This window comes from Polyodon spathula, chromosome 40 (genome assembly GCF_017654505.1).
Source record: "Polyodon spathula isolate WHYD16114869_AA chromosome 40, ASM1765450v1, whole genome shotgun sequence".
NCBI classification, from domain to species: Eukaryota; Metazoa; Chordata; class Actinopteri; order Acipenseriformes; family Polyodontidae; genus Polyodon; species Polyodon spathula.
Window position 1 is genome coordinate 257,122 of NC_054573.1, and position 27,733 is coordinate 284,854.

Here is a 27,733-nt window from a genome sequence, read left to right on the forward strand (position 1 = left end):
TTGTGTAATGATATATTTTTCAAGGCAAGAAAGAATACATAGTAGGAAACTAGGCTAAAGAACTGGGGAATTAATTGTCGACCAATAATAATTGGTTCTATTAAGTAATTGAGAAATCAGGTGGAACGAAAACCAGAAGACCCTGTGGCTCTCCAGGACCAGGGTTGGCCAATCCTGTTATAGTGTTTTCCAATGAGACCAGAAACCTCAATATGCCCTTCAATGTTTACAGAAAGGTTCAGCAATGTGTGTTCAAACACAAATACAGTCTGAGGCACATTGTAACTATGCATGATAACATTGTAGTTATGTGTAAGTACATATGAATTTACTAAGCAACTTTAGTGCTATTTAAACTCATATATCTAGGACAGGCAGCTACAACTGTAGAGCAAAACCTTAACACATACCTCTTTTATAACCCTACATATTTTTTGTCCATGTATGGATGACATGCAGTCTGTGCTAGCTTGTGATTGGCTAGCTTTTCAGACATGGTTCAGGAAGCTTGCTAGGATGTGAGGGTGGTGTTTCCATGGAGATGTTGCACACTGGCATTCTGTTTCCACAGAAATAGGCTGTTAGCCGGAGTCGTCTGAAACGTTGATATCCTGAAAAGATACATTTTTATTGATCTATGTTTTTTTTTTACAACTATTTTTTATTTCTTTTTTGAGAAATTGTTAATAATCAGCTCACCGTGGACTCTCCGAGTATGCCCTTCTCAGCTCTTAGCTTGTAATATGCAGAAATAACAGTGTCCCTCCTGCAAAGGAACAAAGGAAAACATGAGTCTTTCTGTCCATTCTTATCCTATTTCTTTCTTTTCCTCTTTTTTGCACATCTCCCTTGGCTTTAAATAAGGCTTCATACCATCCTTTTCCTGTTCATCTTTATCTTTCTCCCTTCCCTCTTCTCTCTTCACTCCCTCTCTTCTTCCCCGCTCTCTTCTTTCCCTGTTCCCCTAACCCCCTTTCTATCTCTCCCTTCCTCCCTCCCTATTCCCATTCTGAACTCCCCCTAGTGGAAGCCCCTGGTAATTCAGCATTAGTCTCCTCACTCTCCCCTTCACTCACTTGTTGGCCAGTCCGCCCCCTGGTGGCAGTCCTGGGATTATCTCAGATTGCAGGTATTTCATCACATAGATCAGGTCAGGCACGCCTTCCTCCTGCCACTCCTCGAAGATTTCTGTGACAAACACACAGCACAATACTCACTGTAAGAACAGGCCTCCAGCCTATTCTAACCTGCAGTTTGATCAAAGGTAAATGGAAAATGATCACGTTAAATGGCAAAACTTCACATAGCAGGTAATAACAGTATGATCCATCTAAGCTCATTCGGTTCCTAGTAGCTGATTGATCTCAGAGCTTTGTCAAGTTGGGTCTTAAAGGATCCCAGTGATTCTGCCTCAACAACATGACTAGGCAGCCCATTCCATCCCCTCACTACTCTCTGTGTGAAGAAGAGACTCTTTCAGCAACATGACTAGGCAGCCCATTCCATCCCCATCACCACTCTCTATCTCCACTTCATTTCCAACTCTGTCTCCTAGTTCTGGTTTCTGTGCTTCACTTAATGCAACTCCTTTTAAGATTTTAAAGATTTCAATCATGACTCCTCTAATTAGATTCAGATCTTTCAGTCTATCTTCATAGTTTAATCTAATCCCTGGAATTAGCCTGATCTAATCCATGGGATTAGTCTGTTTGCTCTTCATAGGACTCTCTCCAGGGCCACAATGTCCTTGGTTATGCATTATATAGCCTCATCATAAATGCTTTGGATTTGTAATCTGCTCTTTTGTCTATATACCCAAGCATTGTGTGCCTGTTTGATTGCTTGCCCTGCACGGTGCGGTTGCTGACAGAGTCTGTTACAATACAAATAAAAGCACAGCTTTATTCGATGTTCATGCTAGCAAGGGCATATTTAAAACAGAGCTTTTCTTTAGTTACCTGCCACTCTGCTTTCCAGCACTTCCTCCAGCTCAGCCTCACGCTGCAGTGCCTCTGGTGACACCTGGGGGGCGCCAGGGAAGCAGATCAGGGTGATGCTTATGTTGTCCTGACTGCCCTGGGGATGGTGAGAGGGGTTACACAGGGTCAGGATCAAGATGAACCTTATCATCCTGTATTCCTTTACAACGGAACATCATTACAAACATTAATGGAATGCTCTCATGTTAAAAGTCCTATATAATATTTAATCACAGGAGGTTTGTACAAAGCCAAACCCTAAACCCGATATCCTGGAACGAATTTAGATGTTTACAGGAATCCTTGGAGGGGGAGAAACAGGGGGAGGGGGCAGGGTATTTAGATGGCATAATTTAGTGCCAAGACAACAACAGCAACTATATTATTAACTGTTTAAGCCTGTGTTTTATGCAGCAGTTATGTATTGTAAATGTTCTTTGTAGTGATGATAAGAATCTGTACAAACCCTTTAAAGGCGTTCCGAGAGATTTAATTTATAGGTCATCAATACTGGCAGACATCATTCGAAGAGCCTGTATAAGACCAGAGATTTTCTTTCATCATGCAGAAAAAAGATCAAATCCGTAAATGAATACTGTATTTCAGTATTTTTCCGGCAGATTGATTAGGAACAGTGATGAACGATAGCATTCGAGGTCCTTCACCAGAGATTAAGGACCTCTTATTGACCAATCAGGTTAAAGGGAATCTGTAATGAAGCTTTAAAAGGGCTTTAAATGGATGAGTGAAATTTATGGAGACAACAATAGGGATAAAACATTGTTTCAGATCACTGGTTTTGATCAATACATTACATAAAAGCTCACTGAAAACTAATACAGAATACAAAAGGTTCTTTCAAATAATGACGTCCTTTTAGGCCATTTGTAATTTGAACACAAGCCTCTACCTGAAATCGGCTTATAAGGTCACAGCCTTCTTATGTAACTTTAAGTAGTTTTAAAACCTTTACAAGGCACCCTCTTTAAATGATGTCATTTTGCAATTTCTGTGTTCGATAGCCAATTAGATAGGGTCTGTTTTCAGATCCTTTGTAATCCAATCTCTGGCAAATGAATGGGGTTTGCAAGTTTGAGATGAACATTAGAGTATAATGTTGTGCTACTTTACTGTTTAGCGATTAGAATTCCTTTTTAGGAATTCTGTGTCTTCCAGATTCAAGGACAATTCCCTAGACCCTGTGGAACTTAAGAACATAAGAAACATTTTGGAATGAGAAAAGAGCATTTAGCCCATCAAGGCTCATTTCCAGTTATGCCCGCTTGTTCCTCTCTGTGCTAACTTTGAAGTAGAGTCTTGGGTTAACTTTATCTTTTCTATTTATTATTTTATAGTCTTCTATAGTCTTGTACAACTATGGCCAAAAGTTTTGCATCACCTAGAATTTTAGGATTGAGAAATAATTTTAAAAACTCAACGAAACTACAAAATGATGTCACAAAAGTCTACCGGAAGCCATAGTAATAGTACAGTATTTCATGTTAGAAATCTTACTTAATTTTTTTGTTAAGTGTATGGAAAACTACAAAGTAATTGTAGTTCAATATGTAAATGAAATTTGTTAATCCTATAGGGTGATGCAAAACTTTTGACCATAGCTGTGTACATCTTATATGACTGGTTAAGAAATGCACTCACCTTATACAGACATGTATCAATGATCTGAGCGCACACTTCCTTCAGATCACTGCAAACCTGGAGCCGGTTCGTAACGAAGGCGCACAGAGCCTCATTACTTATAATGTCCCAGACTCCATCGCAGGCCAGCACCAAAAACTCATCCCCAGGGGAGCGGGCCACCTCATACACCTCCGGTTCGGGGGAAACCAGCTGCTCGGTGGGGGAGCGCCACTCCACCTCCTTGAAATCAAAATCGCCCAGCGCCCGGGACACAGCCAGCGAGCCGTTCACCCTCTGCAGGGTCACCGTCCCGCCTGCATTCTGAATCCTCTCCCTCTCCCGAGGGTTAAAAGGCTTGTGATCTTCAGTGTAGAAGCACACCTCTCCGTCACGGCACAGGACAGCCCGGGAATCGCCGCAGTTGATGAAATAGATATGCTCGGGTGAAAGCATGACGGCCACAGCGGTCGAACCGCTGCTGTCCCAGCCCCGGTACCTTGTCAACCGATGCATGTAGCTGTCGATGGTCAGAAAGCCTTCCCGGATGCTGTCCTTCACTGTCTCCGGGTCCCCACCTTGCTTCACTCCTCCAGCTTTTAAGATGTGCTCCAGTAAGTGGTTAGAGCAGTACTGGGCCACTTTGGAGCCAGCATGCCCGTCGTAAACAGCAAAGAAGCACCAGTCGGACAGCTCTCCTGGCAGCTCAGCCACACACGAGTGGGCATCCTCCATTTGTGCCCTCCAGCCTTGCATGCTGGCCAAGGCATAGCGCAGGCCCCCCCGCGTGCCCCCCTCGCCCGTTTCCTTGTCTAGCACCGGCTGGTCCAAGTAGACACGGTCCAGCCCTTCCTCCTCCTGGGGTTCTCCCTTGAAGAAGAAGGACACCATCTTCTCTGTCTCCCGGGCCAGCAGCCTCACAAAGGAGGTCATCTGGGGCATCTTGCTGTCCCACTGCGAGTTGTCCGCCCCCCTGCACTTCATCAGTCTGGCTTTTTGTTTTTCTAATTTATTCCGATGTTTCCTTTCTGTCTGTACTCTCTGTACGGTCTTTTCTACTGTTTTGTTCTTTTTTGCACACACTCTATTTATTTCCTTCTCTCAATTCAGTAAAGCATCATGATCGTTAACAAAAAATGGTTCACAATTCTAAGGTTATATATGTATGCTGTAATTAAATTTCCATGCAAGATTCACAGTGGTTCAACCTATTTATTTTTCTATTCTCTGCTAAGTCCTGCTATGCCCTCTATCAGTCGACAGTTGGTCTGACAGGTTATAATTCTAATGCAAGAGTACCCGATGGTATCATCGCCGTCTTTCCCTTTCTTCTTCGTCACTGTAAAGGTGGCTCAGCCTCTCTCTTTCTCAGTTCTTTGTTCGAAAGTCTCCCCTCTCCTCTCTTACCTGTGTACTTCTCAGACTCTCTTGGATCACACCTGCTTTGTTGTGATTGGATGCTCTCTTTCTGGCCCGGTCTATGTTTAGCTCTCTCTCTCTCTCTCTCTCTCTCTCTCTCTCTCTCTCTCTCTCTCTCTCTCTCTCTCTCTCTCCCTCCCTCCCTGTTGTTTTGTTCTTATTAATCTGTGGCCTAGTTAATACCTGAAGATTAAGAGAGTTTTCCCAGCGCATTTTAGCCCTGGAGAATACATCTAGTCTCAACAGGCTGCTTCGATTATTTTTAATGAATGTGTTTGTTTGTTTGTGAGGTCATGCGTTAGTTTACCATTTTATTTCCATATGTTCCTTCAGCTACAGGGCTCTTTAGAAATACAGTATAAATGAAGCAATAAAATTGTGCTTAACTGCTGGCAGCAGAGCTGAGACCCACTTTCTTTTCTTCTCATTTTTGAGAAAAAAAGGGTTTCATAAATTTGGCAGGGATGGGGTTAAAATACCCCCCCCCCCAAGACTAATAAACCCTCTACTCCCAAGCAAAATGCATTCCCAGTATAGCAAATACACTGTGATAAACTAATAGACTCAGCCAAAAACAACGTTGCTTATCAAAACAAAAGCTTAAACCAAATTAACAGGGTCAAAAAGCTAAGCGTTTCTAGTTGGAAGATGGTCTGACTTAAACATGAAGAGATCTGATATGAGCGTGTGGTTGTTATACACGGTTTCTGCCTTTCCCTGATGTGACACTGTTTCCCTGTCAGTACCTGAAGATTATTTTGCTCTGTAGTTTCTGTTTTAAAAGCTTCACTAGGGGCCCTGCTAAAATAAAACTTCAATGCAAGATGACTGTTTGGATGATGTAAAAAACGTTTGGATGATGTTTGGATGATGTAGTTTGTTGTTATCGTCACATGTATTTGTATTTACACTCCATTCATTGACAAGCTCTTAGTTCCAGTTGCAATTTTAAAATTAACAATATCTTTGCTTTCTTTTTCTTTTATTGATTTGAAATGTAATTTTAATCATTTAGGTCAGATTGATCATTGTCCTTATAGTAGCATCACAAATGATTTACAGGCTTCTGTCTAAGGACTGCCAAGGACACAACTGCATTGAATATTGTTCCCGTCTTGGCAGTCACTGGCTAGATTTGGCAATTCACCCAGTCATTCAGCATTGCTGGTAAATGAATTAAAATCTATTCCACTATATCAAGATAATCAGTAAGTAAAGGGTCTGAGTGAGGAAATGCGGGCAATACAATCCCCACCCCTAATCTTGCTGGAAATCATTTTTGCCATAATTTGTGCTGGTACGGTACATAGAATGTAAATACATGTATTATTATTATTATTATTATTATTATTATTATTATTATTATTATTATTATTAGTAGTATTAGTAGTAGTAGTAGTAGTAGTAGTAGTAGGGTTATTATTATTTATTTGTTAGCAGACGCCCTTATCCAGGACGACTTACAGTTATAACAAAATATCAGAATACAAAGTATCACTTTACAAAATATCAGAATACAAGGTATCACTTTACAAAATATCAGAATACAAAGTATCACTTTACAAAATATCAGTTAAGAGCATTTACAAAGTACAATAAAATCAATAGAAAATAAGATCAAATTCAAATAAGAGCAAAGCAAAGAATACAGTAAATAATTACATATAGATGGAAGACAGGTATAAAGATACATAGTTAAATTAAAAAATACATAGAGAACAAAGATCTGACCTACCTAGGCTGCCGTACCCTTCCCCCTTCCCATCTGCCCTTCCATATACCCCGTACCGACGCATGGGAAGGGGGACCCAGGGTAGACGGGAAGGTTATGGGGAGGGGTAGATAGAGATGTGGGGGGGATGGGAGGTGGGGATACCCTCCACCCCCTATCCCACCCCCACCCCACAAACTCACACACGGACGTCGCCTGGCAATAAAACAAACAGCGAAAGAGAGAGAGAGCGAGACAAGAAAGAAAGTGATACAAAGAGGAAGGAGAGTGCCTGACAGGGAGGGAGGGAGGGAGTGGAAGAGGGGAAAGGGGGGTGGGAGAGAGCTGGGGGCAGCAGCAGCAATAGAAGCTGAGCAGGGACTCAAGTTTGAATGGGCCCCGATGGTGCTGGATGGAGCATGGGCCAGGTTTTAGGGTTTGCCCACTGCAGTACGTATTGATCTTATTGTTACACATTTTGCTCTGTTGTCTTTGTACGAATGAAGAAAAATATGGGAGGATGACTGGAGCCACCTATCTTTGTATCCATCCGGTGTTTGTATGTATGTATGTATGTATGTATGTATGTATGTATGTATGTATGTATCTGTACTGGATATATGTAGTAGGTAGGTACATATTTGCATATGTTTAAATGTAGTACCTGTATATATGTAACAAAAGATGTATAGCGTTCTATGTTTGGAAGTATGTACACAATGTATGCATGTTTGTTTATGTGTATATCATGTTTGGATGTAAGTATATGAATAGCACTAAAAAAAGCAGTTTAGTAATTCAATTAGATAAACATTTTAACAAAGGTCTTTGTCTATCTATACATCCATTCATAGTGTATATATGTACTGCATATACTACATAAATATATATATGTATGTCAGCATACAAGCATATACAGTACGTATCCCTCGCTCTCTTTCTAACTGTCACATTTTCTTGTGAGATGTCTTTGTGTTCCCATTGACAAAGGTTGCCTATATTAGGTTTGATTTCCTATAGAATATGTAGAACCTATGTAGCTGCACATTACTGAAGGCGTATGATAATCATTTGCCTTCAGTAATGTACAGCTACATACGGACTCAATACAGTCAAAGAACAAAGCCACCACTACTCCTTCATTATACACAGTGTGTGTGTGCGTGCATGTATGCGTGCATGTGTGCGTGCGTGTGTGTGTGCGTGTGTGTGTGTGCGTGTGTGTGTGTGTGTGTGTGCGCGCGTGCATGTATGCGTGCACACGTGCGTGCGTGCATGTGTTGTGTCGGTGCGTACGTGGCTGCATGTATGCATGCTTGTGTGTGTGTGCGTGCAACACGTGCGTGTGGTGCATACACACATTGTGTGTGTGTGTGTGTATGTGTGTGTGTGCATGCGTGCGTGCGTGTGTGTGCGTGTGCGTGTGTGAGTGCGTGTGTGCGTGCGTGCATGCGCGTGTGTGTGTGCGTGCGTGTGCGCGTGCGTGTGTGTGTGTGCGTGTGTGTGTGCGTGTGTGTGTGTGTGTGTGTGTGTGTGTGCGTGTGTGTGTGCGTGTGTGTGTGTGTGCGTGAGTGCGTGTGTGTGTGTGTGCGTGCGTGTGTGTGTGCGTGCGTGTGTGTGTGTGTGTGTGTGTGTGTGTGTGTGTGTGTGTGTGTGTGTGTGTGTGTGTGTGTGTGTGTGTGCGTGTGTGTGTGCGTGCGTGTGTGTTTGTGCATGCGGGAGTGTGTGTGTGTGCGTGCGTGTGTGTGTGTGTGTGTGTGTGTGTGTGTGTGTGTGTGCGTGCGTGCGTGCGTGCGTGCGTGCGTGCGTGTGTGTGTGTGTGCGTGAGTGTGTGTGTGTGTGTGTGTGTGAGTCTGAACTCAAACCAGTTTTTTCCTGTCTCCAGTGAAAAGGGGAACAATTACTGTTCATGCATGTTCCAATAGAAGTCAACTTAGGGGCTTAAGAGAATTTAAGGTGTGGTTGAAAATAAATACACCTCTGGTCAAATGTTTCGCTTCACCCTATAGAATTAACTAATTTTGTTTGCTTCATGAAACCTCCTGAATAATGTTACGTTAACATATTGAATTGCATACCGCTTTGTAGTTTTCCATATACTTAACAAAAAAATAACAAAAATTTCAAAATCTACCATGAAATACTGTACTACTATTATGGCTTCTGGTAGACTTTTCCGATATCATTCTGTAGTTTCTTTGATTACACGATGTTAAGCAAAATATCTAAATGATGTTTATATATCGCCATATCAAACCCCAAGTCTCCCCTGGTGTGCCATCCAGCGGCCTGAAGCCTAGTCTCCTGAAACCAAGTTCCAGTCCACAGAGTGGCTTCGTGTTCCCTCAGCTTTAGTTTCCATAGTTACTAGCCATCGCTTCGTTAATTTTGTCCCACTCTGATTGGTTACAGAGGAATCTGGTTCTATCTCCACTACACCTGACTCCACCCCTTCCAGCATTGAAGGTAAGTGATACCTAGACAATAAGAGAGTATGTTGCGTAGGAGTGTGTATCTACAGCTGTGGCCAAAAGTTTTCATCACCTAGAATTTTAGGATTGAGACATAGTTGTCAATAAGTGAATATAATTTAGATCTTTTATTTAACATTATGTAATCAAAGAAACTACAAAACGATATCACAAAAGTCTGATAGCAGTACTGTATTTCATGTTATATTTCGAAATGTCAGTTTTTTTAACATTAAGTATATGGAAAACTACAAAGTGGTATGTAATTTAACATGTTAATGAAACATAATTCAGCAGGCTTCATTTAAAAAAGCAAATTTAGTTTGCTTTTTTAAATGAAATGAATTTAGTTCAAAACATTTGGCCATAGCTGTACACAAGGTCAAATGAAGCCCATGCTGTTGAACACGGTCTCCTTGTTTTCCAGGCGGAGATGAAGAGCCAGATTTCCCTGAGCTGCAGACAGCTCGGCACTGGTCGAAGGATGAAGAGAAGGAGGAGGAAGAGGGGGTTGGGGGAGGCTGTCCGCTGGTTTGGGGGACCCCTCGCCAGAACTCCTGTGAGCTCACTTTCTCCTACATCACCTTTGCGGAAGAGGAGGCCGGCCAATCACAGCAGGACTCAGTGGGAGCGAGGAGGAGGCGGAGCCGGACGTCTGGACTGAGCAGGACTGACACAGCCGAGACTCTCCTTCTCGACACAACCAGGAGCTCCCCGCTGGGGGAGGATGCCTTCGCACAGTGGGATCCTGCTTTTTCCTTAGTGGAAGATTCCAAGACTCAGGAACAAGGTTTATCCAAGGACCTTCAGGGTGCTCCTGAGCGTAGCTTGGAATACCATCTCCAGCCTGGGATTTCAGAGCCCTTGGAAGGACAGAGGGACAGAATTCCGGATGGACAGATTTCCGAGACAGAGGATGTCACTCCTGGGAGTTCAATAATCCCCGGTAAGAGTCCCCTAATCTACAAGAAAACATTTATTTACAATATTTACAGTGTTCACGGTTTTGGTCCAACTCTTGCTAGGAAGACACAGCCTGAGCAGTAAGTCCAAACAGGAGCCAGACACAGACCCCTTGGCAACAGAGAACAAACAAGTGTTCGTAGGAAAGTTAGAGCTCCTACAACAGAGCTTGAAGTGTGTATAACCTCCTAATGCTGAAAGTAGTAGCGTTAACATTCTTACCTGGATCAGAGATTACAGTGGCAAGCAGGTTTAACGTGTTTTCATTACAGCTGAAACTACATTTGGGAATGTAAACAAACTGGGCTGTCAACACTTTTTTTCTGAAATGTAATATCCCGAAGACTAGGCAAAATTTAAATATGGGCCAAATTGGATCTAAAATAACACATAGCATTCTGAATGTGATCATTCTGGATGTGAGCTCATGCTTGATGATGTAGTCTCTCATATTACCAGATAGTTGATGACTTTGTCTAATGGAGGTAATGTAGTGTATCATAGTTTCACTGTCTTCAACATCTTTGAGTTCATTCATTAGACGAAAGGCTAATCCCAATAGCTTTTACCAGATTGATAGCCAGCTCTGAAGTATCTTAACTGTTCTCTTATGTTTTTTTTTTGTTTTTTTTTGTAATAAGAAGCTCCAACTCAACTCAGCTTGGGTAGACTACACGGGAGAACCTGGATCAGCTTAGACTGGCGCTCATGGAAACAAGTTTATTTGGATTTGGGATTCATTGATGAACAACATTTCCTCTGTCTGTTTGCAGAGTCGCTGCAGTCCAGCGCTGACCCCTACGCGACCTTAGATACCACCACACTGGTCTTTACCACACTGCCAGGGGCGGGGCATCAGGACATCACCTCCCACCCCATTGGGCTGGACAGTCAGGAAGAGCAAATCAGTGAGCAGTGGAACACAGCGTTAACCCAATCAGAGAGCCCGAGGGGAGGCATGCTCCTGTCAGGTGAGATCTCATAATCCTGTAATAAATAAACACTGTCTGGAAGATTCACTGGGACCTGTACCTAATATCTGGTTGGGCCTCTTTTTGCCTTGATGCGAAGTTGGTGCAGAGAGGTAGTAAAAGGATTGCTATTATAAAAGTTACTCCCAAGCATGCTCACTTGGAATGAAACTGGGGAGAAGTTGGGGTCAACTGGAGTTCATAGTTGCGATATAGGTAAGTAAATTATCTTAGCCCCACTCCATTCATTGGTGCTGATATTTGTTCAATACACAGATGTTCATTAGCCAGGACTCCTAGGTGTTTAATAATCTACACACAGGCCATGCTTTAGGGTTTGTGTGGGCATGCCAGGGTTTTGAGAGGGTATGCAGACAGACAAAAAGTGAATTCAAAATGAAAAGATAGAAATGATTTTGTCGAGATTTTTCTAATACCTGGAAGGGGATAACTGACCCAAATTTCTTCAGAATTGTTGTCAAAAAGAAAGGAGATGTAAAGGCAAAGAGGAACTGGAGTCCTCAGGAGTGAATTTGGTCCAGTTTGCATTGACTAGATCTACTTTCTGCTTAGCTTTGCAGCTGATTTGTGTAAGGGTCATTTCTCTTCCCTGTCAATTAAAACTTTCTGTTTCTCTTGTTAAATATGTTGAATATATATATGCCACTGGATTGGCTGCTAGGCAGATTTCAGCTGTTGACAAATGCATTTGTACTTGGATTTTGTTGCAAAGACAACACTTTTCCCCAACAAATACAGACTGCATGTATATATCTTTCAACTTTAGTTCACCGGCAGTGGTCAGAATCCAAAACGTTTGTGCATCAAACATCACTGACTGACACACTTATCCCCTTTGACCGCAGGGATCGTATTGCAGCCACACCATGAGATCACAGCACTGATGTAACAGGGTGGAGCGCAATCCAGTGACCACACACACACACACCGCAAGCCATTGTCTTCGGTAACCACAGGGGTCACACTCCGTAATGGCAATACGTCACACAACACAACACACACGCACACGCACGCACACACACACACACACACACGCACGCACTCACGCATGCACGCACGCACGCACACACACACACACACACACACTCACTTGAATTACTTCAGATTATTAACAAATTATATTAGCTCAAACCCTCTTGGGCCCTAAGGCCAAGTGGCCTTAGTGATCTATGGGACAGAAGCCTGAGTGCAGTGCTCTTCCTGGTCTCCATGACGACGGCTCCCCTGGGCCCGAGGAATGAAGGTAATTAGGAGGAGCAGATAGAGCTTGTCTGAAGCTTCTCCCCGTGTCAGCAATTTACTGGAGAATCAACAAGGCAGCTGGGCTCAAATCTTATTGAGAGCACCAGGCCACACTGACAGCTCTAAATAAAACTGAATAAACCAAATGAATAATCACACCCAGTCCTTCTGCATGTGTAGTAAATAGGCCACGCTGACAGCTCTAATAGGACACATTGCCAAAGAAGCAGCATTTCATAGATTTTTTGCCAAAGTAGGGTTCTGGGAAATGTTCAATTCACAAATATATATATATATATATATATATATATATATATATATATATATATATATATATATATATATATATATATATATATATATATATATATGGGGGGGGGAAATACACCACAACATTGCTGCAGCTTGATATGCATTCATATCTCTAATACTGACAGAGAGATTAGTGGATAGCAAGAGTCTTGTATTATATCATACGAAGGGTTAGAGCTGAGAGCCTGCTAGTGAGGGTGGAGGAGCAGCTTTCACAGTCTTGTAAAGAATATGGAACAACCCACCCAGCCCAGGAAAAGGTCAACAGCAGGTGTGACCCTTCCTGTGATTGGTCAGTTATAATTAGGCCCTCTGGCTGGGAGGCCAAAAAAAGCACACAGGGTTTTGAATGTTAGGCTGTGAGGGAGCAGAAGGGACTGGCAAGCCAAAATGGCAAGCAAAGGTGAGGCTTGATGTTGTTGTTGTTGTTGTTGTTGTTGTTGTTGATGGCGGTGTGGGTGTGTCGCTGAGCTGTGAAAGTAATTTGTCGGACGAGAGGCTCTTAAACTTTGTTTTGAAAAGAATGTCAAAATCCATTTTTGACATACATCCCCCTGAATACAGAAACAGCCTTTAATATAGTAACCTGTTGTAGAGGCTTATGTGCTATTTCAGTGTTGCTCTCCTATAGGTGAACCTATATGAGCCCTATGGTGGTTCCTACAGAATTTCTCATTCTGAATAACATATGATTTATTTGGTATATAGGATTCATATCCTATATAAGCGAATACTGTAGGAATATTAAAGGAGTGTCTTGTCTAGAGTTTCCTATATGATAGTAGCAGTCTTTTACACAATGTATGTATAGATATGACTATACTGTGTTATGTCGGTGACTAATTTGTTTCGTTGTACGTAACTGGCTTTTAAAATAATCCAAATACAAGACATAAAAATAAAATAAAATACCCAAGCGTGCACTATATTAACTATAGATGCAGGGTTCCACTCTAAGTGATTATAAACAATCTATAAACATGTTATTGATTATGGTTTTAGCAATTATAATATGTGATTAGAAATATGAAGTCTGTTATACACTTTTGCCTTTTTGCTAAACTAAAGTGTTACCCATATAATATACTTGGATTGAACAGTCTTCCTTGCTTGTGAAAATCTTCGATTTTATCCACTCAGTAAGCTGTTTTATCGGCTCAGCATGTCCCGTAGCTGTTGCTTAACTATATCAACACAGTATATCAGAATTATTTAGATGATTCCAGACCACGTCTTTGACAAAGACCTGTAAGGCACTGCTTTATGAGTGTCTTCAAGGGAGCAATAAACAAGTGCAGCTATTTTAAAACTCAATCCTGCGCTGTGACCTTTATCACATGATACATATTTGAGCAATCCTGTGTCTCATGTTGTCTCAAACATGGTTTAGAGAGGCTGTATTTCAGAACACCTTGTAGAAAAAATATGTGATCTGTTTGTTCCTAATTTTTGTAACGATCTTGTGATGCAGACTGAACTGCTCCCTCACCCCTAAGGAAAGGGTGCTCCCTCCAGTCAAGAGCAGGCTTGAGACATGGAGACTAATTGCTCCCTCACCCTGCTCAGTTCAATAAAAACAAAACATGATGTAACACTTTCTTCCCATGCACAGGGAGCAGTTTCTGATGGGTATGTCAAATTTTGGCTAGCTGTGAATTCAGTGGTAGGAAGTGCTGTAATGTGAGACTGGAGCTGAGGAGAGAGAGAGTGGGGCGAGTGGAGGAGTAAGGGGGGGGCTGTGTGAGGTGTTGGAGCAGCTGGATAAGGAACAGGACGTCTCCTCTCCAAATCCCCCCCCCCCCCCCCCCCCACGAAGGTTCTGGCTAAACTTACTGCATTCTTCATAGTTTTACCCAGAATCCCGACAAACTGGGCGCCCTACAGTAGCATTTGCTACCCCCTTAAGAATCGCATAGCATCAGCAAAGCGGCTTTATATTCAAAGGGTAAGAAGGCTCAAATGTCCACTCAAGGGGGCTCCTAGCTGTGTCTAGTGTGAAAAGACATCATGGGTTTTAAACAAAGAAATAACTCCTCGTTCCTGCGATAAATGTTCAACCGATTCAAACTGACATGGCTTGAGTTTTTCTTTTTCATTTTAAAGTGTTTGTAGCTAACAAAATAAATCCATACATTTCCCATGCCATGCACATCCATTTACTATACATTCTCACATGTGTAGAATTGAAAGAAGTCTGTTTTAACAAACATGTATTTATATTTTAATACATGCTATCAGTTACTGCACTGGGCTGAAGATATACATCTGTGATGGGTACCTGTGTGTGTAGGTATTTTGCATTTGTGTTGTATTGTTATTTAAAACGTATTGTTTAGTTTATAAACCAGGATGGTTTTGCTATTATTATTTTTTCAGCATGGATGGGGTTAAAACTCCCCAACTATACTAAACTTGTGTAGAATGTGGCCGTCTCCTAATTAATTTATGGCTAATTTGGAGACAGTCACATATATAAAAACCTGAATATAGCAAAATGATTCTGTCCTATTAAATTCCCCTAATAGGGATAAACGGTGTGCTAAGATGGGACTACCCTTAATAGAACCGCTTTCTCATTCCTAACTTTTCTTGTGTTGGTGGCTTTCTCTCCTTGAACCTCTTTGTCCCACTCCTGTTCTGTCCCTCTCCCAGTGGTCTCAGAGCTCATCTACTGGAAGGACTCCAAGCGGACAGGCGCTGTGTTCACCGGCCTGGTGGTGGCGCTCCTCTCCCTGTCTCAGTTCAGCATCATCAGTGTCATCTCCAACCTGGCCTTCCTCCTCATGTGTGTCACCTTGGGAATGAGGCTCTACACTAAGGTCCTGCAGGTCTTGAACAAGTCTGATGGAGCCAGCCCCTTCCAGTGAGTCCCGCCCAGGCTTCCCATTGTATTGTTTCTGGGACATTTCAACATGGTGGTAACATGCATAGGGGTTCCATTACATGATATTAAGCGATTGTAGTACAATTTAGTAACTAAGAAAAATTCAATTGTTTTGTATGATCCTGTGAAATGCCTCACACTGTTTTTTTATCAAGCAATTGTATAAAGCTTGTGTGTTTGTGTGTGTGTGTGTGTGTGTGAGGAAGTTCCTGGATATGGATATCAGCCTCTCTCAGAAGCAGGCTCAGAGCTATGTCGACAGGGTCATTTCAATGGGCAACTCGGCCGCCATTGAGCTGAGGAGACTTGCACTCATTGAGGACTTCATTGACTCCTTGAAGGTAGGAGAATCCATCTATCTCTGTCAGTCCTATCCTCCCCTCTACTTAATTCTACCTTCCAACTCTCTTCCCTTGCTCCCTCTCTATCAATCTTTCCTCCCTCTCGCTTCTCACTTTCCCTCCCTCTGTGACATGAATTATGTATAAGAGTATGCTTGTGACTTTATTAAACATGCCAGATATTGTTGACTGCAGAAACAGTAATAAAACATAATGAAGGGTGCAGACAAAAGTATTGGCACCCAAAGCTTATTATAAAATAATTCAAGGAAACAGATTAAGAACAAGCACTTAGTGAACTGTAACCACTTTTTAATAAAAGACACAATTTGTAGTTATTTAACAAGTAATATTTATCAAAAAACATGCAAACTTATTTCATTTAAAGTATTCCTTCATGACTAAAGTATTACTTTAGTATTTTGTGTCTCCTCCTTTTGCTTTTATTACAGCTTTCAGACGTTTGTGATCATTCTCAACCAGTGTGTTACATCTTGTTGGTGAAATCTGGACCCATTCTGTCTTGCATATTTCCTTCAGCCCAGACAGATTAGATTTACAATGCTTGGCTACAGCTTTTTTTCAGCCTGAAATATTTCTATTGGATTGAGATCTGATGATTTGTGAAGGCCGTTTCTAGAACTTTTAACTTGGTTTTCTTCAAGAATTCCAGTGTTGACTTAGCCGTATGCTTTGGGTCGTTGTCGTGTTGGAACTGCCTGCCAGACCTCTCCTCCATGTACCCTCCAGTTTTTATGATGCTCCTGTATAATAAACAGATACGCAATATATTGGGCACATTTAGAGGGTATTTAGTTCATGTAAATATATTTGTCTTTCCCTCTCACCCTCCCAATTCTTCTTTGCGAAGGTGCAGTACACTGTGAGTTAAACCCATGTGTGTGTGTTCTCAGTTTGCAGTGCTGATGTATATGCTGACCTACATTGGAGCGGTGTTCAATGCCCTTACTCTCCTCATTATAGGTAAGAGCCTCCATTCTCACCACCACAAGGACTGGACAGAGCTGGGATTCAACACTGATTTGGTCTTTTCTTTTCAGTCTTTAGGCTGTAGTTTGTGGTGAACTTTCAGACACCCAGTGGGTCCATTATTGCCCATTGTAAATTAACATAGCTCACTTTTCAATTGCAATATCACCTAACATTTCATAGTGAGAGAACAAACACTAGCTAGTAAACACGGTTTCCAATTGATTACAATTTACAACTTTTTTACTATTAGATTATGGTCCAAACAATGCAAAATACACGAACCTCAGAAATTGCAAAACTGTAGTTAGACCACTGAGGGGTGCTGTTGTGACGCGTGTCTCTCTCTTCTATTCCAGCGGTGATCTGCGCCTTTTCTCTGCCGCTGCTTTACAGACAACACCAGGTAACGTCCTATAACACTGTGTAACACAATTTTTGTTCCTGGGTAGTAAGTGTTATTTCTTAATTGCTTGTGCCTCAAAAGTATAGAAAATGGCTATTATTCCCCTCAAACTTTGCTTTTGTGACCAGGACAGGTACATTTCAAAATATCACTATTTCCAATGAGAAAACGGACACTTGTGTCTTTTCGTTCACATAAAGTCAGAAAAAAACAACATGTAAATTTACAGTATAATCGTAAATCTCGAAAAACTACTCACTTCTAAATCTTTTGTAGTCATTTTTGTATTACTTTAGTATAAATAAATGTTAATTTGGATTCATATGTTGTTTTTTTCTGACTTTATGTGAACGAAAAGGCACAAAAGCGCCCGTTTTCTCATTGGAAATAGTGATATTTTGAAATGTACCTGTCCTGGTCACAAAAGCAAAGTTTGTGGGGAATAATAGCCGTTTTCTATGCTTTTGAGGCATAAGCAATTAGGAAATAACACTTACTACCCAGGAACAAAAAAAAAAAAAAAAAAAAAATGTAATCAACTCGCCACGTGTGCGTGAGAGCAAGCGTGTAGAGTCTATAATACAGAGGTACCAACCAACCAAGCCCCTGCTGGCATCCAGCAAGCGAATCAGACCTGAGAGCTTTCTGTCTCATTTTGCCTGTCTTGCAATGGGGATACGCATTTTTTATATATTTCACAATGCAAGGAATCCATCTGCATATCAGGCCGTCACATGATACATACAAACATACATCCACACACATGGACATACAAACATATATTAACATACATAACATTCATTACAACTAAAACAAGTCTCCAGTGCATTTGTTGTGTGTGTGTGCGCGCGTGCGTATGTGTGTTGCTATGTAAGGTGTGACTCAGCTGTCCTCTCTACGTTTCAGGTGCAGATTGACAAGTATGTGGAGCTGGTCAGAGCGCAGCTCAGTGACATCCGAGCAAAGTGAGTACCCAGCACCCCCTGGTGGCGCTCGGGGGAATAGCGAAATAGAATTGGAAGCTTTGCATTGAAAAGCTGGGAATTTGCATGAGGGTTTGATTAAGATATGGGGCTGGATTCTCATAGTAATTTACTTTCTGTTCAAACCCATTAAGCTCTTCAATTGGATACTTCATATTGCAAATCGCAGTCAACCATAAGGATCCTATAGCTATCCATTCGACAGCCCCCTGTTTAAATAGTTCAAATAGACCATTGTTTGTATTGCACATTTAGGTAGGATTTAATGGAATTAGATCCATGTTTTTTCATGTGATTTTTTTTCCCGCTAATCCAGTTGAATATTTTTCTTTTCTAGGATCCAGGCGAAAATTCCAAGTGCCAAACCCAAAGAGGAGTGAGTCGGGTCAGAACATTTGAAGTCTTTAAGGACAATTCCTCATTGTCGATTTTATAGACTGTATAGAACTCCCAATCTATTTATGACGTGGGTCCTATCCACCGGGCTGCAAGGAGAAAGGAGTATAGCGACTGACAGAAAAGATTCATAAAAATGGTCCTGCTCGAAGAGATCCTACAGTTAAATGTTTCATAGAAGTTCTAAACAAAAATGAAAAGCAGCAAAACATTCAAACCAAGAAAACTTCACAGAAAATGCTTGAATAATCCTACCTAATCCCTTCGAAAACTAACACATGCATAGACGTTTTCCCGAACGCATTGTCATGACATTTACTGTAATGCTACAAAATTATATTATTTAATAGAACACAACAATTACACTATAAGTGTTAATGATTACAAGTCGTGCGTTTAAAATTCTGGACGACAGTAGTTATGAGATAATAATTAATACTTACTTGAATGTTATATAGTGCTATGTAGCATAATGCATCAACCCAAATACATTGTTATCCATTCTGTATTGCCCTCAGTCTATGTGGTTTTACACCTTCTCACCTTCTAGAGACCTATTCAAAAGCAGTATTTTTTCATGATACAAAATGGCTTATTTCACTGTCTAAAGAAAGGCATTTCAGGATATTACATCATTAAACACAGTATGCATTAAAGCAAAAAAAAAAAAAAAAGTGAAATATCCCCTTCTTATACTGTCTTTATTTATCTTTAGTAGGAATAGTTCTGATCTTTGATGCAGCTGGTTTTTCTTTCGTTGAAGACATTTTTAAAGAAGTGTGTTCTATCATTTACTGGAAAGCAACTAAACCGGCTGCCAGGTTCCTAATGCAGTGGAACAGGCAGCGCGTCAATATGGCAAACTTTTGCTGTATTTATTTTTAAGTGATAAAAAAATGCATGAAAAAATTATTTTATTGAAGTTTGTTTTTATGAATAAAATATTGTTTGATACTTTTGAAACTTTCACAGGGTGTTTTTAAAGATGCCAACACTGTCACAGACTTAAAAACTAATTTGGATCATAAATTCTTTAAATAATCTAGCTTCAATTTTCTCTAACAGAAATTTTATACAAAGAAAGCAACTTCAGAAAACCACCCAATGCCTCTTGAAATATAAACCCCACCCCCATGTATAAACCCCGCCCCTCATGTACAAATGTCCCTCCCCAGACTCCACCCCTTACCTACTAGTCCCTCTTCCACACAGCCACCTCACTAAACAAACCTAATTTATTAATACATTTATTTATTCATTACAAATTATTTTCCCACCCTCAATTTAGTTTTGAATACCTGGGTGTAGTCTTAATTCTTACCCCTTATTGTATACTATGATCACACATACTTTGTCCTCTCAGTCCAGAGAAATTGATGATAATAATGATAAATACGCTCAAAAATTAGATTCAGCAGCAAAAGCATGATTCCAAATCAAACAGATTCAAACTAAGAGAAAAAAAATACATTGTCACATTGAAAACAATGACTAATTCGCATTGAGATCTCAATATGATGTCAATGTCTTCCTTGCATAAAACCAAAACCACACAGCAATGGCAACACTGTGGATTTGGATCCTATATTGCCCACTGGATTACCAGAAGTGTGTGTTATGTGATCATACCATTGGGATTGTATTGATATCTCAACATAGAAGCCCATTGTGGTGTATTGCCAATAGCAGGCTCATCCCGTTGTAGCTTCCCTTGTGCCGCAGGCATTGCACAAGCCCGATGTGTTGCCATTGAAGTGACCCAATGGAAAATGATCCCGTGAAAGCTGTTTTTGTGCCTCCTCGCCAGTATACAATATTGGATTGTTTCAGATTCTGTTTGTAAGGCTGGTGAAAGATAAAGTCTTAATAGAGGATTCAAATCCAAATGTCATTCATTTTGTATTGTTAACATGTAAAGGACTACTTTTCAACAACTTGCAATAAAGCAAAAAGAAAAGTGGGTGGTGCTTTTTTTTTTTTTTTTTCCTGTAGCACTGTGTTTATTTCCAGTGAAGAATTAGTGTTGCATACACTGAAGACATGTAGAAAACTGTACAAAGCGGTGTGTTATTCAATATGTTAATGCAAAATTATTCAGCAGGTTTCATTCGACTTTATGATTCAAAATTAGATATAATTCTATAGGGTGATGCAAAACCTTAGGTCATAGCTGTATATCCAAACCCCTTTTTACTGTAATATAGTAAACTCTAACATTTTTTGGGGGAAGTTACCTTTGAAAAGGAATCTATTACATTACAACTTAATTGACCAGAATTCTAACTAGCTACAATAATTATTACTTTGAAAAAAATATGTCTAGTTACTGTAATGTATTACTTTGAAAAAATGTAACTTGTTAGAGTTACATATAGTTACTTTTCAGACACAGTTGACAATTTGAAGTACATTTAGGGCAGAAACAAATGTGCACACCTGTGTTGCCTTTAGACAAATCCTCTGCAGTTCTTTATGCAATAAATAAATAAAAACACGTCATGCTCCTTTCAAAATGCGGTAGCATGAAGTTCAAACGTGGGCTTTTAAAAATCAATTGATGTTATATATATATATATATATATATATATATATATATATATATATATATATATATATATGAAGGGGCCCCTAATATAGCCTTCAGATCAGCTACTCTGTAGGGCGGTGCTGTGATAAAGCCAGGGATGCATATCAAAGAACAACCCTTTGCATTGTGCGAGTTTGTTTAGCTTGCGTGCTGATAATTAGTATCACCTAGTCAGCTAAGATCTGTGTGCTGAAGAAAATTGATTTTCTCAAAACAATAGGGGCACGGGGCATGGAAACATGAGCACTGAATGTAAATGAGTCACCGTTTGTCCAGGCTAAGACACTGGCTTTTACCCTTTCTGTTTTGTATCGTCCTGGTGACAATGTCATGAGAGCTGACTCCATACCGCCTCCGGTGTGTTTGTCTGTCGGCTGTTATCAGGCTGTGGCTGCAGCGGCACCGAGGCTGTTTGCCCAGCTAATGGACAAAGCTTTTATATTTTACAAGGACAGACGATTCGAAACCTCTTCTAGCTCCTTCTCAAAATAAAAAAGTAGTGTACACTAGTATAATACATTTCCCCGGTGAGAAATTTCTAGGAATCAACGTGGTTTCCTGTTGTGGAGAACTGAACCGCTTAAAAAAAGGTTTTGTAATTTAAAAGCATTTGGTAAAAGTTACTATTTTTTTATATAAATGATATCCTCTACGCACTAAAGATTCAAGTCTTTATTGATTTGAAACATTAACATGTACGCCTATCAAGCCAGGTGTCATCAATCTTATAATCAAATAAAGAGGCGATCTTCTTATCAGCAAGAAAACGATCGACTCTTTGTTTTGTAGCATCATCTCAACGAGACATCGTAACGAGGAGAACCCGACGGCGTGATCAATAAATACATTAGGAAGTACATTACGAGGAATAATGAATTGAACTCTTTAGCACAATCGAATCAATCAGATAATCAGGATTGTCCTGCAGTTCATTACAACATTAAACGCGTTTTTCTTTCTTATACCTACTCAAAGCGGTCTGTAGGCTTAGTAAATTGAACACAAATGGAAACGTCTTTGAATGGGTGCATCAGCTTTGACTCCGGGGGGGGTGGAGTTTATTTAAAAAATCAAGTTCCAATTGCTTAAATAACTTTAGTTTTTAATATCCAGAAGGGGGAAGACAACTCTCGGGAGTAAGACAACGAAAACAGATTGGGTGTTTTCCCGCTTCGGACAACCGTGTAGTCTACTGCTGCCTGTCTCTGTATCCCAAGTACGTATTTTGGTTTCCTTTCTTAATAACATAATATATGTGTTGGCTACACTGCACTGCATTGATATATTTGTGTATTACTACAAGAAAAAACATTTCCCCAAGGTATTTGCGACTACGACAAAAATGAATGGATTTTGATGTAATAGAATACTGCAGTCTATTTGCAGTATTCTGCGCCTCTAGATTAACGCTGTACACGCAATTAATGATATGTGTTATTGGTAGCCTATCGTCTAGCATTGTGAATACACGAAGGGGAAGCCCGTCTACATCCTTGGAATAGACACTTGACATTTATGAACTTGAAAATTTCTGTAAAAAAAAATATAAGATATATATATAAAAAAATACAATTATCTCAGAGTTTTTCAAAAAGTCCAAAAGGACACCGCGGTCGCATTCGTCCGCGCGTTGCTCACGCGCGCGTCGGTTTATTATGCCATTAGGACTGTAATCCGTTAATAGCCAATTCTCCTAAAGCTTGGCACAACCGTGTGTGATATAAGTGGAGTAGGGCAAGTGTGTGTGTGTGTGTGTGTGTGTGTGTGTGTGTGTGTGTGTGTGTGTATATATATATATATATATATATATATATATATATATATATAGATATATATATATATATAGTGTATATGTATACATTTATTATTGATTTATTGATAAAGGGTAGTCGTAGAAGATATTTTATTACAAAAAATAATCACCATTTTACAAATATTGATGGGACCCACATCAGTGTTTATATGTACAAGAATAATACAAAAATAGTCTGCAAATTATGTACTTTGCAATACAATGCAATTACTTTTGGTGTTGGTAAAACTTTTTTTTGTGTAGCTGAGTTTTGTTATATAGGGTCAAAATGGCAACGCGTAAGTGTTTTATTTTTTATTTTTCTGTTTTAAGTTATTTACATAAACGTCACATTTATTTAAATGAATAACATGGTAATGAAAATATGTTTCTATGTTTTGTTAATATTAAAGTTAGGCAGAAGTTGTCCTACAGGGGGAGACGTACTCAAGGCATTCCCCCTGCGTTCTTTATACGGCTCCCCTTGGCACACGAAGGAACCCCGACCAGTCTATGAGATATTGTTGAATATAAATTCGGTGTGTTCTAAATAGAAGCATTATGGGTTCCTAAATCTGATGCTTCATATTTCAAATCGTTGTGGATTCCGAATTTGCAGAATCGGTGTTTTTTTTTTATTTTTATTTTTTAATCCCCTAGTGATTTCACATTACACCCTACAATATGAAGAATCAATAGTTGCATCAGACCTCAGCAGGAATATTTTTTTGTTAAACTATATAATAATAATAATAATGAATGCCCATGTGGGTAAAACGCATCTATTGAAATCGACAATGATGACTTGCAATTAAGTGATTGACTCTGACACTGTAATTAGTTTACACAGTATGTAATAAAAAAATTAAAAACCTGTTCAAGACGTCAGCTATCAATGGAGGGGCGGGGACTGGGTGTAATGCGTTCTATTTCCCGGTAGGGTATCTGCGCACAGTGGGAGTGGGGAGGCGGGGACATGCAGATCACCGAGGGTCTTTAAAGCATATTTGCCAAAGAAGACAGTCAGAAGGCAAAGTTAGTCTGGTTTAATATCAGTGACACTACAGAGCTTCAGAAATCGTGCAGGAATTTATTACACCCTTTAATACAGCAACACTGTAGAGCTGTCCGCACGTTTCTGAACCGTCTCCTGTAGTATATTGATATTATTTTGAGATTTCTTTGTGCACATTATTAAAACGACAAAACATGCCACCTCAGAAGACCTTGGATTACGGACAGCACGTGGCTCCTCCGGTGCCGCCGCACAACGGTAGAGAGACCGGGCACAGCATCGGACAGGAGCGGAGTTTGAAATGCGTATTGCTGGGAGACGGGTCTGTTGGGAAGACCAGTCTGGTTGTCAGCTATACCACGAATGGATACCCGACCAAGTACGTGCCCACTGCGTTTGACGACTTCTCAGGTAAGAGTTATTATTCTGATTCTTGCAGATATTAATAAAGAACGGGTCTGGGGATAATTGGATACATTGCAGGACCCGAACCATAACTAAATGCACCATTTCTGTCACAGTATGAAATTATTACATGCAAATGTGTTTTTAGATATCTAGTTAAGGACGTATTGCAGAACAGTAGCATGTTTTATACACGTGTCTTGCATTGAAACGATTCCTTATTCATTTTAACTATAGGACTATATAACAATTGTGACACTGGTTTTCAGCAGAACACACACATAGTTTGCAACATTGTGTCAGTCTTATGTTTTCTTATTGTTACTTTGGAACTGAAAGGAAGTTTGTCTTGACGTGCTGCTAATCAGAAGCAGGCGCTGTTGAATCTCCTGATTAAATAAATAAACAAACACAACAGAACGAACCCTGCAGAGGTGGGAGACTCAAACTCCAGACCCCTTGCAAAGCACGTAGGCAAATTTGGGTATTATTTTATTGGCACAGCGCCTGGGGGCGGATTAATTGGCCTAAACACTTGGATATAGCAATATATGGAATATTAAACTTGGGAAATTATTTTCTATGCATGCCTTCATAAGAAGCAGAAACGGTGTAGTTAGCACACTTCGTTAAAATGCAACCCTTTTAGAATTCCTATAAGCCTTTCAAACGCTGGCAAAGGTTTCGGTGCAGTAGACAAGTGTACGTGTCTCTATGATAATGATAATGAGAGGAGAGACCGTCTCCTGTGCAAATTCTGCCTTACTAAATAAAGTGCTGTGTAAACTGTTTGTCACAACCGTGTAGTGGCTTTATATTTTAACTGTGTTTGTGATTTCAGCTGTGGTGCAGGTTGATGGAACTCCAGTGAGACTTCAGCTCCGCGACACTGCTGGACAGGTAAGAATTATTTGGGGTGTAGTTGGGTTGTTTTTTTTATTTTTTTTTTGCAAGGCCTGTCTTCTAACTGAACTTCGGTCTGCTGTATTTAAAAGTCCACCTAAAAAGTTGTTGATAAACAAAACTCCAATTCGTCAATCTCAATGAGATTTGTTTCCTGTTTAAACAAAAGTGAATAACTAGTCAAATAAAGAGAACTGGAAAGGCATGCTTGTTGTGTAACATGAGTGGGTGTGTGCAATCCTTTAGGTGCACCTAATTCAACCTGAACTGTGCACAGACAAGCGGGGGCAAAGCTTGTAAATGGTATTGACATGAGCACACAGTTTAACTCTCTCTCTCTCTCTCTCTCTCTCTTTAGGATGAGTTTGACAAGCTGCGGCACCTCTGCTATCCGCGTGCCGACGCCCTGCTGTTGTGTTTCAGTGTGGTGAGTCCTGCCTCCTTCCAGAACGTTTGGGAAAAATGGGTGCCTGAAATCAGGCGCCACTGCCCCTTGGCACCAGTGGTCTTGGTCGGCACACAGTGCGACCTTCGCCAAGACGTGAAGGTGCTGATCGAACTCAACCGGCAACAGGAGAAACCGGTGCCCGAGAGCGACGCCAGGGCGCTGGCAGAGAAGATTGGAGCCATCTCATACGTGGAGTGCTCAGCCCTGACACAGAAGAACCTGAAAGAGGTTTTCGACGCGGCGATATCTACCGGACTGAGATTCTCCGAGCAACGGGCGCGCAAAGACGGGAAAATGAAAAACACGGCAGATAAAATGAAAACGCTCTCCAAATCATGGTGGAAGAAATACGCCTGCCTACAGTGACAGTTCACGAAGTCTGTTTCCTCATCCTGTTCTCTCCCAGGTATCAACCTTCCAAGGTGATTTTTGACGCTCTCGGAAGTTGGTATTTAAATTTGCACTGGGATCGATTTATTTTCCCAGCTGTGTGAGTGATGGAACTCTGTCTGGATCTTGTACTGTATTTATTTTCTGAAAACATTTTTTTTCTTTCTGGAAGAATGTCTTTGTTAAGTCCTGTGGATTTTTGTATAAGAAATAATTTTAATAATAAATCCTTTTTAAAACATACTCAGCAGAAGTGTAAACCAGTAGTAACTTTTTTTTAAAAGGGTTTGGATCTAACCAGGGCCTGAATGAAATTTGAATTATGGCCACGCATAAAATTGAAAATTGGTTTAGTTCTGAAAATTAGGTATTGCTTACATTGAATCGGCCTCTATAGACTTTTCTGTGCATGAAAAACCAAGACCCTGATTTTGTATATGACACCAGAACCCAATAACATAGAGGGAAGTTGAAATATAGTCTAAATATTTATCTCCAGTACATGCAACACAATTCAGTAGGTCACTGTGTTGCCTGTTTTAAGGACCTGGTTTGATCACAACATACACCACAAATTGCATTTGATTAAAGACTGTTGTAAATGTTTTTTTTTTCCTCATTCTACTCCTGCTGCGGGTATATTTGTGTCATATTGCTTCTCATTCTTTAGAAGCTTATATCTGTTGTTTTAATCAGATGGTTTATTGTGTGTCAGTGAGAGAAATGCAAGATGTATGAGATACTGTTAAAGAACCCTCCTTTTTTTTTTTTTTCACCAGTTGTTGACTCCATTCTAGCTGGGACCAGATCTCTAAATGGGGTCTGATCTACCCAGCTAAACCATTCTAGATTTGCAATGCTGTGGATTTAGCTCTTCCAGCTGATTACAATTCAGGATTTTAGTCTGGTGGGCTGCACACCCTGCTGTACATTATCGGTAGTGGGGAGCGCAGTAGTTGTATTGCCCAGCAATGTTTTCTAGGAGGGGAAATGGTCTTGTCTGATTTGTTTGTTCCTTTTTAAATGTGATTCGTGTTTCATTCCTGCCTCTGCTGGGGACTGCGTTATAAGCAGTTTGCTTTTAATGGAATTGTGTCTTATGATTTTGAAATAAAACTAATAGTTTAGAAAAAAACAAAGTTCTGTTTCCTGGTGTTTTTGTTTTATACTCTACTGATAAAACTGCTTGATCTACAGGTCAGGGGGAGTTTGCCTCACTCTTCACACCTCAGAGGCCCCTACCAGTCAAGCGCCCTGACACAGCCAGGCACACGAGCCAAACTCATTGCTTGGGTTTGGCTGATGAAAAGAGACCTCGTGGTTAGAGCAGAGGGACTGGGAACGGGGAGAATCCTGCAGCCCAGCCCCTGACACACTGACATCCGGACGGATGTGTCACTTAACCCGAGTGTGCCTCATTCTCTCCACTTTAAAACTGATTAGAATCAAAAGCATTGCCGGTGTCG

The 27,733-nt window shown here is 40.5% G+C and overlaps 3 protein-coding genes across 5 annotated transcripts; 2 read left to right on the top strand and 1 right to left on the bottom strand.

Moving 5' to 3' along the window:
- Positions 1-5,085, bottom strand: LOC121304821 (protein phosphatase 1B-like). Its single transcript, XM_041236227.1, has 5 exons — positions 3,639-5,085; positions 1,959-2,076; positions 1,077-1,188; positions 700-766; positions 1-611 (listed from the first exon to the last, which is right to left on the bottom strand). The coding sequence occupies exons 1-5, from the start codon at positions 4,599-4,601 to the stop codon at positions 582-584; spliced, it is 1,290 nt and encodes a 429-aa protein (XP_041092161.1). The 5' UTR covers positions 4,602-5,085; the 3' UTR covers positions 1-581.
- Positions 5,086-7,090: 2,005 nt separating this feature from the next.
- Positions 7,091-19,401, top strand: LOC121305014 (reticulon-2-like). Of its 3 annotated transcripts, XM_041236494.1 has the most exons (10): positions 7,097-7,197; positions 9,160-9,213; positions 9,646-10,164; positions 10,955-11,152; positions 15,380-15,590; positions 15,814-15,952; positions 16,867-16,936; positions 17,302-17,348; positions 18,255-18,313; positions 18,669-19,401. In XM_041236494.1, exons 1-10 carry the CDS (start codon positions 7,140-7,142, stop codon positions 18,709-18,711), a joined length of 1,398 nt encoding a protein of 465 aa, XP_041092428.1. In that variant the 5' UTR covers positions 7,097-7,139; the 3' UTR covers positions 18,712-19,401. The 3 variants fall into 3 exon arrangements, with proteins under 3 accessions (XP_041092430.1, XP_041092428.1, XP_041092429.1); XM_041236495.1 differs by lacking the exon at positions 9,160-9,213 and having other exon boundaries at positions 7,108-7,197; XM_041236496.1 differs by lacking the exons at positions 16,867-16,936; positions 18,669-19,401 and having other exon boundaries at positions 7,091-7,197; positions 18,255-18,299.
- A 4,714-nt stretch (positions 19,402-24,115) lies between these two features.
- Positions 24,116-27,402, top strand: LOC121305016 (rho-related GTP-binding protein RhoU-like). The gene is made up of 3 exons (XM_041236499.1): positions 24,116-24,532; positions 25,368-25,426; positions 25,788-27,402. Exons 1-3 carry the CDS (start codon positions 24,316-24,318, stop codon positions 26,241-26,243), a joined length of 732 nt encoding a protein of 243 aa, XP_041092433.1. The 5' UTR covers positions 24,116-24,315; the 3' UTR covers positions 26,244-27,402.
- The last annotated feature ends 331 nt before the right edge of the window (positions 27,403-27,733 follow it).